The 11813-nt window shown below is 37.6% G+C and overlaps 3 protein-coding genes across 3 annotated transcripts in view; 2 read left to right on the forward strand and 1 right to left on the reverse strand.

The window, feature by feature from the left end:
- The window catches only part of LOTGIDRAFT_233360 (hypothetical protein), an 8766-nt gene extending 2912 nt beyond the window's left edge, over nucleotides 1-5854 (forward strand). Inside the window, exons 5-9 of the mRNA XM_009059367.1 lie at nucleotides 413-1153; nucleotides 1599-1892; nucleotides 2361-2414; nucleotides 4581-4897; nucleotides 5178-5854. Of these exons, the coding sequence (XP_009057615.1) occupies nucleotides 413-1153; nucleotides 1599-1892; nucleotides 2361-2414; nucleotides 4581-4897; nucleotides 5178-5192 (1421 nt within the window). The 3' untranslated portion in view covers nucleotides 5193-5854. The remainder of the gene's footprint in view (nucleotides 1-412; nucleotides 1154-1598; nucleotides 1893-2360; nucleotides 2415-4580; nucleotides 4898-5177) is intronic.
- An 860-nt stretch (nucleotides 5855-6714) lies between these two features.
- On the reverse strand, nucleotides 6715-8922 carry LOTGIDRAFT_121884 (hypothetical protein; the record flags this gene model as incomplete). Its single annotated transcript, XM_009059368.1, has 5 exons — nucleotides 6715-6861; nucleotides 7308-7424; nucleotides 7877-8038; nucleotides 8418-8477; nucleotides 8794-8922. 5 exons carry the CDS (start codon nucleotides 8920-8922, stop codon nucleotides 6715-6717), a joined length of 615 nt encoding a protein of 204 aa, XP_009057616.1.
- Nucleotides 8923-9132: 210 nt separating this feature from the next.
- On the forward strand, nucleotides 9133-11569 carry LOTGIDRAFT_122098 (hypothetical protein; the record flags this gene model as incomplete). The annotated part of the gene is made up of 6 exons (XM_009059369.1): nucleotides 9133-9203; nucleotides 9676-9775; nucleotides 10225-10278; nucleotides 10659-10804; nucleotides 11045-11172; nucleotides 11466-11569. The coding sequence occupies 6 exons, from the start codon at nucleotides 9133-9135 to the stop codon at nucleotides 11567-11569; spliced, it is 603 nt and encodes a 200-aa protein (XP_009057617.1).
- Between the last annotated feature and the right edge of the window lie 244 nt (nucleotides 11570-11813).

Raw genomic sequence — 11813 nt, forward strand, 5'->3', positions numbered from 1 at the left:
TTTCCCCCCTTTGAAAAAAAATTCCCCCCCCCCCCCCCCCCCCCCCCCCCCCAGATATATTACTTGCTCCTCCGGATATAGTACTTGCCGCCCCGGATATAGTACTTGAACTTCCGGATATAGTACTTGCCCCTCCGGATATATTGCTTCACTCTGTCCCTCTTCTTGCTTTTAGATATTGGATCTGTCATTGGTTGGACGAAATGGGCGATGAATCGAATCCTTTTGCTTACGAGTTGCGGCCCTTTTGTAAACTGGGAAAAACCCTTAATATGTATCAGAATTTGAACCTGTTACTTGACGAAATTCCGATGTCTTGCTAATGATTATTTATGCTAACAATTTCAGGGTTAATACCAAGTGCTATTTGGTTTTGATAAATACTATTTCAACATTAATTTTTGTTTTACAGAGGCTCCTCACAAATATGTGGTAAGAAAAAGTTTGTTGGATTTGAAGGACAATTTAGACACAAAATATATCGTGGATGAGCTTTATGCCAGACACGCAATTGATGGCGACGAACTACAATCGGTTCAGGGGCAAAAGACAGATGCTAGAAAAACAAGACGCTTGGCGATTATTCTAGAGAGGAAACCACCATCTACATTTGAAGCATTCCTTGGTGTTCTGAACGGCGATGAACAGCTTGACTGGTTGCACGAAGAGCTGAAAAGAAAGTATGAAGTTGCAAAACGAAGCGCCAAAACCAAATGTTGTCAATTCTGCTATGTTTGCAATAGTACCGACGTGAGAAACCTAGCCGACCATATGTATTCAAACCGGTCGTTAAATTTGATGGAGTATAAATATTTGGTGAATGATGCCGTTTCTGAAACTGAAAGATGGCAATCTCTTCGACAAAAGACACCAGAAATGTCCGAGGCACGAGACGGCTTCATTAACGCTCTTCAAGATCTGTACCCTGAAGTTGAGAAGAAAATCAGATTTGGCTTTACAATAGACAACGGTAAATTCCAATGTACCTGCTCTGATCGTCACAGAAGAACATCGAAGAAGTATGAGCCAAGAACCATCAAGAAGCGACCTGGTGCCAAAATAGCAAGAGATATCGGACCATATGTCAAGGAAGATGACCAATTCACAATAGAGAGGTTCTTAAGCGAAGAAAACGTATCTATCTCTGGATCAGGTACGTCAATTTGTCAAAAAGAGTAAGCATACCCACACCCATACCACACCCGTCATTGCTGCTCATTATATGCAACAAACACCTGGTAGCCAATAGATTTTTTAGGGTCAGAAAAACCGTTTGGGTGATGATTCCTTCTACAATGCTCGTTGCACCTTAAATATCCATACGAACTACGTATGGTCCTTACATGGAAATAAAATACCACACACGAATGTGATTCGAATGCCTTGTTAAAATATTATACCCTTTTTTAAAATTCCTCGAGGTAGAGATTCAAAATGGCCGTACTCCCGTTTCAAAAGGCCTCCGTAACATTTGCTAGCGCTTGGCAGGATTCAGCTTACGGAAGCTACCGAGAATTGCCGAATGCGTTCGTTTGTGTTATTTCCATGTAAGAACCATAAAAATAACCCTGATGCATTTATAGTATTTTCTGTTGTAGGCCTAGATGCTGTTCCCGACATTGTGGCCACCAATCGTCCAAAGGAGATGGAGTTGTCCGAACTAACTGCAGCAAACTCACCCAAGCCTTCACCTATAGTGGAAGCCTCTCCAATTATAAGGCGTACTTCTGAAGAAGTTTTAGGTACATCGGAATTGAAAGATGATAAAATTGACGAAACTGGAGCCAAAGCACTCGACACTCAGAAGGAAAACGTCACATCCGATATCGGGAAAACAGAGAATATTCAAAGAGAAACGACTGATGGCGATGGTTACAAGTATTTATCATTCGGTAGGTATTTAATTTAACTTTGTTCAGCAGGGGTCTGTTTCACAAAACTTAATTTAGAATGATTTTGGTATCCTAGTAATCCGATTGGCCAATAGCTAAAATCAATTATAAATTCAGCTTTATAAGCCAATCAGGCCCAAGACTCGAATGTATTGTGAACTGTTAGGTTAAGGATGCTAGATCGTCCGTACCATCCTGTCATTGAACAGTGGGCAGTGGCTCCACTACCATATGGACTGGTTGAACCAAGTCTACGGTTGAACCAAGTCCAAGTCCCAAAAACCCAGAAAAAAATTAAACAAAAATGTTCCAATGTAAGTATCTTAAAGGCCGACATTCACAATTCATAAAATTGATCACAACTTACGCTGGGGCAATATTAAGTGCCTGTGCATCACATTGCAAACTTGTCTGTTCTCTTGTTTTTCTGGGACCATTATCGTGAAATTATTTTTATCGTTTATTCAGTTTTGGGTCTGGTAGTCCTGTTATTGCTGCTTGTGGTCATGACACCAAATGACGGTAAGTAGCCTTGTTGGACCAACAATAGCGAAACCCACAGAGACTGTCGTATTGCTATCCCACAATTTGATCACGCTTTGATTTGTTAAAATACTACCTTTGGGACACGCTTTTGGTAGAAACTTCTTAGAATACAATGGAGACAAAAAAGATACGATTGCAATCTAATAAATCCCGATGATTTACGCTACCCTAACAGGCCGATATTTGTAAACACGTGACCTTACCAAAAGATATAACCGACATATTCGTCTATTTTTGGAGCTATCTGTATGAATTTTTAGAATCTGTAATGCGGTTTTTTTTCAATTCAACAAGACCGTTTATCCAGAGTCCTACCAACAGTCAGCAGTTACAGTCGAGAGTGTCATTTCGATGTGAAATTTTAATTCTAAAAAGTTAGCCTTAAAAAGCTCTACTAGCTGTAGCTCTATTAGCTGTAGCTCTATTAGCTGTAGCTCTACTAGCTGTAGCTCTATTAGCTGTAGCTCTACTAGCTGTAGCTCTATTAGCTGTAGCTCTATTAGCTGTAGCTCTACTATCTGTAGCTCTACTATCTGTAGCTCCACTAGCTGTAGCTCTACTAGCTGTAGCTCTACTAGCTGTAGCTCTCTTAGCTGTAGCTCTACTAGCTGTAGCTCTATTAGCTGTAGCTCCACTAGCTGTAGCTCTATTAGCTGTAGCTCTATTAGCTGTAGCTCTATTAGCTGTAGCTCCACTAGCTGTAGCTCTACTAGCTGTAGCTCCACTAGCTGTAGCTCTATTAGCTGTAGCTCTGTTAGCTGTAGCTCTATTAGCTGTAGCTCTATTAGCTGTAGCTCTATTAGCTGTAGCTCTATTAGCTGTAGCTCTACTAGCTGTAGCTCTATTAGCTGTAGCTCTATTAGCTGTAGCTCTACCAGCTCTAGTTCTATTAGCTGTAGCTCTATTAGCTGTAGCTCTATTAGCTGTAGCTCTACTAGCTGTAGCTCTACCAGCTCTAGCTCTATTAGCTGTAGCTCTGTTAGCTGTAGCTCTATTAGTTGTAGCTCTACTAGCTGTAGCTCTACCAGCTCTAGCTCTATTAGCTGTAGCTCTATTAGCTGTAGCTCTATTAGCTGTAGCTCTATCAGCTGTAGCTCTATTAGCTGTAGCTCTATTAGCTGTAGCTCTATTAGCTGTAGCTCTATTAGCTGTAGCTCTATTAGCTGTAGCTCTATTAGCTGTAGCTCTATTAGCTGTAGCTCTATTAGCTGTAGCTCTACTAGCTGTAGCTCTACCAGCTCTAGCTCTACCAGCTCTAGCTCTACTAGCTGTAGCTCTATTAGCTGTAGCTCTACTAGCTGTAGCTCTACTAGCTGTAGCTCTACTAGCTGTAGCTCTACTACCTGTAGCTCTACCATCTCTAGCTCTACTAGCTGTAGCTCTACTAGCTGTAGCTCTACTAGCTGTAGCTCTATTAGCTATAGCTCTATTATCTGTAGCTCTATTAGCTGTAGCTCTATTAGCTGTAGCTCTACTAGCTGTAGCTCTATTAGCTGTAGCTCTACCAGCTGTAGCTCTGTTAGCTGTAGCTCTATTAGCTGCAGCTCTGTTAGCTGTAGCTCTATTAGCTGCAGCTCTGTTAGCTGTAGCTCTGTTAGCTGTAGCTCTGTTAGCCGTAGCTCTACTAGCTGTAGCTCTATTAGCTGTAGCTCTATCTATAGCTCTATTAGCTGTAGCTCTACTAGCTGTAGCTCTATTAGCTGTAGCTCTACTCTGTAGCTCTACCAGCTGTAGCTCTGTTAGCTGTAGCTCTATTAGCTGCAGCTCTGTTAGCTGTAGCTCTGTTAGCTGTAGCTCTGTTAGCCGTAGCTCTACTAGCTGTAGCTCTATTAGCTGTAGCTCTATTAGATGTAGCTCTACTAGCTGTAGCTCTATTAGCTGTAGCTCTATCTGTAGCTCTACCAGCTGTAGCTCTGTTAGCTGTAGCTCTATTAGCTGCAGCTCTGTTAGCTGTAGCTCTGTTAGCTGTAGCTCTACTAGCTGTAGCTCTATTAGCTGTAGCTCTATCTATAGCTCTATTAGCTGTAGCTCTACTAGCTGTAGCTCTATTAGCTGTAGCTCTACTAGCTGTAGCTCTGTTAGCTGTAGCTCTACTATCTGTAGCTCTGTTAGCTGTAGCTCTATTAGCTGTAGCTCCACTAGCTGTAGCTCTATTAGCTGTAGCTCCACTAGCTGTAGCTCTATTAGCTGTAGCTCTATTAGCTGTAGCTCTATTAGCTGTAGCTCTATTAGCTGTAGCTCCACTAGCTGTAGCTCTATTAGCTGTAGCTCTGTTAGCTGTAGCTCTATTAGCTGTAGCTCCACTAGTTGTAGCTCTATTAGCTGTAGCTCTACTAGCTGTAGCTCTACTATCTGTAGCTCTACTATCTGTAGCTCCACTAGCTGTAGCTCCACTAGCTGTAGCTCTATTAGCTGTAGCTCTACTAGCTCTAGCTCTACTAGCTGTAGCTCTACTAGCTGTAGCTCTACTAGCTGTAGCTCTATTAGCTGTAGCTCTATTAGCTGTAGCTCTACTAGCTGTAGCTCTATTAGCTGTAGCTCTATCTATAGCTCTATTAGCTGTAGCTCCAATAGCTGTAGCTCTATTAGCTGTAGCTCTACTAGCTGTAGCTCTACTAGCTGTAGCTCTACTATCTGTAGCTCAACTAGCTGTAGCTCTACTAGCTGTAGCTCTATTAGCTAAATTTTAACACGTTTATATCCTATTTAAAACAAAATTGTATATTATCTTGTTTTCAGTTACTGGATTTATGAATTTCGTGAAAGATGTCCCCCACAGAATTCTGGATGCATGTTTACAGTCAAATACCATCTAAAGACCAAAATGAAAGATGTTTTTTATTAAACATGGTCCAACTGTGGATAACTTGACAATACTATGTTTCATTTGAGCCCAGCATACAGTGTATTTAGCGTAACTAGGTGTTGACTTTCCACATCTTCACCTGAAGAACCAATATGCAGATTCTCACTGTCAAAATCTTCAGAAAAAATCGGAATGTAAAAGCTAACAGCCACACGAAATGTGACAAAAAGAACCAATATATTTAGACCACCGAAAGGTCAACAAGAAAATGTTAAGTCATTGCCATTACATTGTTCAGTGAATAGGGGTCAACATGCTTTATTAAGTCAAGAGCAAAATAAGATGTTTTTTAACAAACCCGGTGAGCCCCAATTTTTGCCATAATGTTTTATTCACATTTTATTTGTTACAGTATTTCAAATTTTTAAAGATAGTATATTTTAGGTACTATTTATTGTTAGTACCAACAGAGTAGTCATATTGACTGGATGTTTCAGCAGTGTATATAAGATGATTATTTTATTATGGTGTATTATTATTTACTATAAGTATTCGTATAACCGATATTAGATCTATGTATCGATTAAATTTAATCACAGCGAATCTATATATAAGACATAAGAACCCCATTGTATCCAATCTACACACCATTCGTTATACTTCCTGAGACCGTATCAAAACCAGTATTCGAGATACGATGTAAGACAATTAATTACCACTGCATAGTCAAGAATAAATAAACACTTTCCCTGATCTTCCAAATATACCCCCACAAAATATTCTATTCACATACCAAGTCAATATAACATTGAATGCTAATCTGATGTGGCTTATAGTCATCTTTTGGTCTGGGTTCTTACCAATGGCAAATATGCAGGAAAAAAAAATCTTGTAAACGTTCCGTAGATTACTCTTCTGGCAAGACAAATTTTATATTGTGATTCAGGTCTAGTGGAAGGGAAGGTTTGATTCTCCCAAATGTACAAGTTAAGATTACTAGGGGATGATTCTAAGGCCTGGCTTTCGTTAATTTGATACCTGGTCTGTGACTTGAAAAACTACGTAAGCTATTTTTCATGTCCTCTACATATTATTGCAAGTAAATTTATTGCATTTGCTTGTACAAAACATAATGCTATAACAATCAAAAAATGTTATATACAAAATCATGACATATAAAATATATGCAATAATTTACAAAGTCTTTGTATATTCACACAATATTCGTACAGAATTTACAAAATATTGACAAACATATATGAAACATGATAATAACAAAATGTTTTCACTGTTAAAATATTACTCAATACATCAATGATCGAACAACGAAACAGAAATATCAAAATAGAACACAACAGAACCTGAAACATGTTGTTACTCGGAGTTTCGGACAACACACAACATGAAACTCTGAGTAATACAGAGTAACACTATGTTTCAGGTTCTGTTTTAATACTATTTCTATATTTACTATAACTGTGCCACTAAACCTGATTCTGGGGCACTCGTTTTAATAATAGCTTGTATAGCTTTGAAATTAGCATGATCTTTATCACCTACGAGCTGTAATAAAATAGCTTCGCTTGTTGTTACAGTAGCTCCCATGTGCCGAAATCTCTGAAAAAGCAGAATTCGATTATGTGAAAATGTAATGTCACCTCTAAATTTTCTGTACTGGCAGGAGTTAACAAAGGGAGATAAACATGTCATGTCTCTATGTATTTCTATGGTTTAAATATCATTATGAATGAAATGAAATGGAGTTTTACATCCGAAGATAGGCAGCATCATGCAGTGTTCAATGAGGGAAATATTTCCCTACTCTTTTTCGATTTCCAAAAGTCAAGGGATCTGTAGCACACCTGTGCTCGGTTTATTGTCCCATCCAAACGGTTAGACGCTGTTTCCATGTTAGTCACCTCTTACATGTATCACTGACAGGGGGAAACCAGGTTATAAAATCCGAAGGTATTATCCCGGGATTATGCCGGGATTGAAACCTGGACCTTCAGGTTAGCAAGCTAGCGTCTAACTAACTTAGCCACCGCGGCTCCCTCTCTTACCTCTAAGGCAAACATTCTATCCATTTGACTCCTAGAAGAACAGGCATCAGCAATAACATGTACTTCATAATCTTTAGCCAGCAGATCTATCACTGTCTGTTGGATACATACATGAGTCTATAAGATAAATAATAACATTATCGATGCAGGAACATCATATTACCGTATCCACCAGTCTTATAACGATTATTCCCCGCCATTGATTAAGAAAAAGGTCCACATTCCCTCATTGCTTGTCGTAAAGAGTGATTAATTTGGTGGTACCTTGTTTGCCATGTGTCTGTTAGGATATGACAATTTTTTTAACCCCACATTGACCTGAAAGTTGTGGAAAGGTGCACATTCTCTCCTTGCATGCAGTAAAAGGCAATTAAATTGGGGCGCCTTGTATGCCGTGAGGCGCAACCCGTGTTTTCGACAGAAAATGACTGATGATTACTAATTAGATAAATTGGTGAAAGTGAATTTAATTAAGTGTCAGTAATTGACCAATCAGATAATTATAACATCAAAATCATCAAAATTACGATTCGAGAAAATCATTATAGAATCGCTGTCTGAAACCTCACCTCAATCCCAAATAAAACCACGTGTTTTGTACAACCATTGCACAGAGTCAAAAGTGTATCTTCAACTTCCGGTAATACCATACTAAATTTTGTTTTAGGAATAATTTTCGTGGCATGGCTGACATCTAACTCGGAGACGGTGTTACCCAGACCTTTGGGATACTGTAACAAATGTTGACTAATATTAAGACTATATATGAAAAATGGGGAGAAAAGTATGTTAGTGTAGTGCAAAAAAAGCAATATCGCTTAAAGGGGAGGGTCCTACAAGTTACTTGATATTGGTGAAATGAAAAGAATGGAATTTTAAGTTTCATTTATCTGCACCTGATTGGACGAAGGTTGTCACGAAGATGAGTAGTATATCCGAAACATGCACAACGTAACATGATCTCTTTCCAATACTATATTCTATATTCAGTGGCAATGCATTTACGTAGGAGAACATTTTTGACATCAGTCGAGTCAGTCATTGGAAGGATGTTTTCTTTGAACTAACTATGTTAGAATCCTTTATGATTTTTTTTAATAAATAAAAAACCAAGAATCTTGCCTGTTCTGTCACAATTAATGGTATATTTAATATTTTACTTCCTTCAATCTGAAAAAAAATAATGAAATGACTGATAACATTCCAAAAATAGTGCACTGTTGTTTTATCAGCTTACACGGCTGATCGAGGTATCCGTATCTCTTTTCAGGAAATATTAACGGGCTTTAGCCTACAACCTTAATAGCGTTCGTCCACAATTTGAAACAGAAGATCATTTCTATGACATGATTTAACCAAAAATAAGACGATTATATGGCTGTAATACTATAACTTTGAAATGGAAGTTTTTTAAAGAACGTTCGAACTATTTATTCCCATTTCTAAATCTTTTACAAGTCCCTGTGTTATATAGACTCAAACTTACCAGTCGCTTTGCTACTTCTGTGATTTCAGTAAAAGATTTGATTGCAGGGCGAAATCTCTCTTGCATGTCACATAGGAAGAATACCGATTGTTCCAGTTTGATGTTCCCTAATTTTTTAAGACTCGCCATGTTGTGATATAACTCAAATATGAAATTATCCCCCAGAAAAATGAAATATCTTTGCCTGCTCAAAGGGCAATATTTACTAGTATAGACTAAAATTGGTTTTCAAAATCAGAGAGCTGTTATGAACTGAAAGTAGACGCGATTGTGAAATAATTATTTTTGAATAAAGACCATATTTGATTGAATTTTGAAGAAAAATGAGATATATTTGATATGAATTTGACTGAGGAAAAGCTTGGTAGGCTAGTTGAAAAGCCTGATTGTGTCTACACGACTTGTTATTGGTAAATTCTTTTCAATTTTCTTCCCTCTTTTAATTAGAGATCACTGCTAGATATTAGTCCGAGATACCTCTACCCTATCTGCTACGTCTACAGATGATTTTGATGAATTGACGCTTGAAATTATGTATCAATATCAGTGTTAGGGTGTATTGAGACAAGTCTCAATGAAAACACTGGCCTAGGTCATAGAGCAATAGATAAGCTTATTAATAATGTGAAAATTAGTTAGTCATTAGTTGCTTTTAGTTGAAAAGACAAACACACAAACATACACAAACTCTGACATATAATATACTGTATCAGTATCAGAGCCTGTTGATTGAGCCATGGTTTCTCCAACAAGAAAAATATGTGGAATATTGATATAACTGACTCAAAAATAATATTATTATAACCATTGGAGTTCAACACTTGAAACCTCCACAACTAAACCTCTGTACATCTTCTATGCATGCTTTTTTAAACGTTTTAGTGAAGAAAATATATGGAAATTATGTGATAAAACACGTCAGATGCATCCAGGGATACTACCCAAATGTTATTGTGTATTTATTTCGAACCTTAAGAGAATGGTAAATATTAATTATCTTCTTCCATGAATAGAATAACAAACTCTATGAGAAACAGGTTAGCTGCTGCTGTATAATCTTGAGGATTCGCCATCTTCTCAATGTCCAGCTATAACGAACTTATACCTTGACTGTAATGGCCACGTTTCTTGTATTCCAGATTGCAGCGATTTGATTGAATTATACGCAAGCGAATATAGCCAATCAGAGCCCCTGACAGACAGACAGATAAACATGATAGCTTAGTATTTAAAACCTTCTGTCGAGACCTCTAATTGGCTCTATCCGCTAACGTACAGTCTAATGAAATCGCTGCGTTAACAAACTTTTGTGATAAAATAAAGGTCGCTATTAAATCAGACAAATTGTGCTTTTAACTGTCTTCGTATCATTATGCAAGTCAGCAAGATTTTGCCCATTAGTGCAAATGAATTATATTTTTATTATTTAAGATCCCATTGTGGTGTCAAAAGAGTTCAAAGAGATCTGATAAAAGAGTTATTTGGGTAAGAAACTTGTAAACATTTTCAAAATATTGTCGAATCCCTTCGCCAGCTTGGTATATTAAGTACAGAGAGTATACTAAACGTTCTTAAAATGTACTTTGAGATACAACAATGTCTTTTAGTTACATGAGATATAACAATGAAAATACCTGACAAACATTATTGTATAGACTCTCCATAAATGATGCCAAGTTGTTTTGCATCATATATTCTGGAAGAGTGGGGTTGCCCTTCCCTGACTGAGACAACCGCCACAGTCGTACTTCACACATTGGGACTTAAATTCAGTAAAGTTTTCAAGAGTTTAAAGTTGATAAGGCTACGTTATTACTCGGTGGTATCTTATGATACTCAGGGTGATTTTGCTTCTATCTTTCCAGGACTACCATGTAATATTCATATATAAAGGTGACCCTGAACCTGTGATATACGACCTTGACACCACTTTACCGTTCCCTTGTTCTATCTCGGAATACATAGATTCTGCCATTACAAACGAAGATCGTTTCAATAATGATTTTAAAAGGTATCTAAATACTGTGTGTTTCAACTCCGTTTAAATATTTTATGCTGCTCACACGAAATTGAAACATATGATGATCTTAAAATTATTAGGCATTGTGAAAAAGCTCGTCATGCTTTTCTCTTAGTGGTACAATAAGCAGCAAAAACGTAAAAAATCATTTTATCCTGTCCAGACGAATGAAATAATATTAAGTTTTTAATGAAATTTTACGTACATGTATTTGCCACACTGTATTTGCAGATTATTCAGAGTGATAAAGGCTAGAGAATATCTTGAAACATTCGCCTCCGACCGATCTCACATGATAGACGAAGAAACTGGAGACTATCAGTCACCTCCTCCAAAATATCCCTGTATCCAAACTTCAGGTTAGTTCCATGTATCCCCCTCCCCCCACCCCTGCCTTCAACTGTCCTTTATCCCCTCTCCAATACTACCGATATGTCCGTAGATCATAAGGTTTGCTATATACAGTCTTTGTGTTGATGGCTCTATTTGGCTATGTTCGGTACAATCCAATCAAATCCAATCAAATCGTTGCATTTACAAATTTCCGTAGCTGCGTTCAATGATAAAACAAAAGAGCCCAATAAAGACAATATTACACGCACATAGTCCGTGCCAGCTTGAAATTGTGAAGTGTAACACATTCTATTTACAGAATGCAGTAATAATATACAAGAATTTATTAATATGGAGAAAGGAAATGGAGTTGGTGTTGTGATGACTTTACCAGAATTCTGTGATAGATTCTCGAAATCCTGAACAACAGCATAATTTCTTCTATTAAATCTCTCATTTCTTTGTTTCTCAACTTATGTTTTATTGATATTGATAAATTCAATTTTTACGAAAAATACACTTTGTTGATCCTTTTTTGCCTGTGTTTGGCCCGAATCAAACTCAATTTTCGCAAAATAAATTGAAGGTTTCGAGTTTAATCGGTCGCATGTTGATGTGGATATAGTTGAAACTAATCCGATGACTTGAATATTCTGGTCACCAATTA

This window comes from Lottia gigantea, assembly GCF_000327385.1.
Source record: "Lottia gigantea unplaced genomic scaffold LOTGIsca_39, whole genome shotgun sequence".
Taxonomy (NCBI): domain Eukaryota; kingdom Metazoa; phylum Mollusca; class Gastropoda; family Lottiidae; genus Lottia; species Lottia gigantea.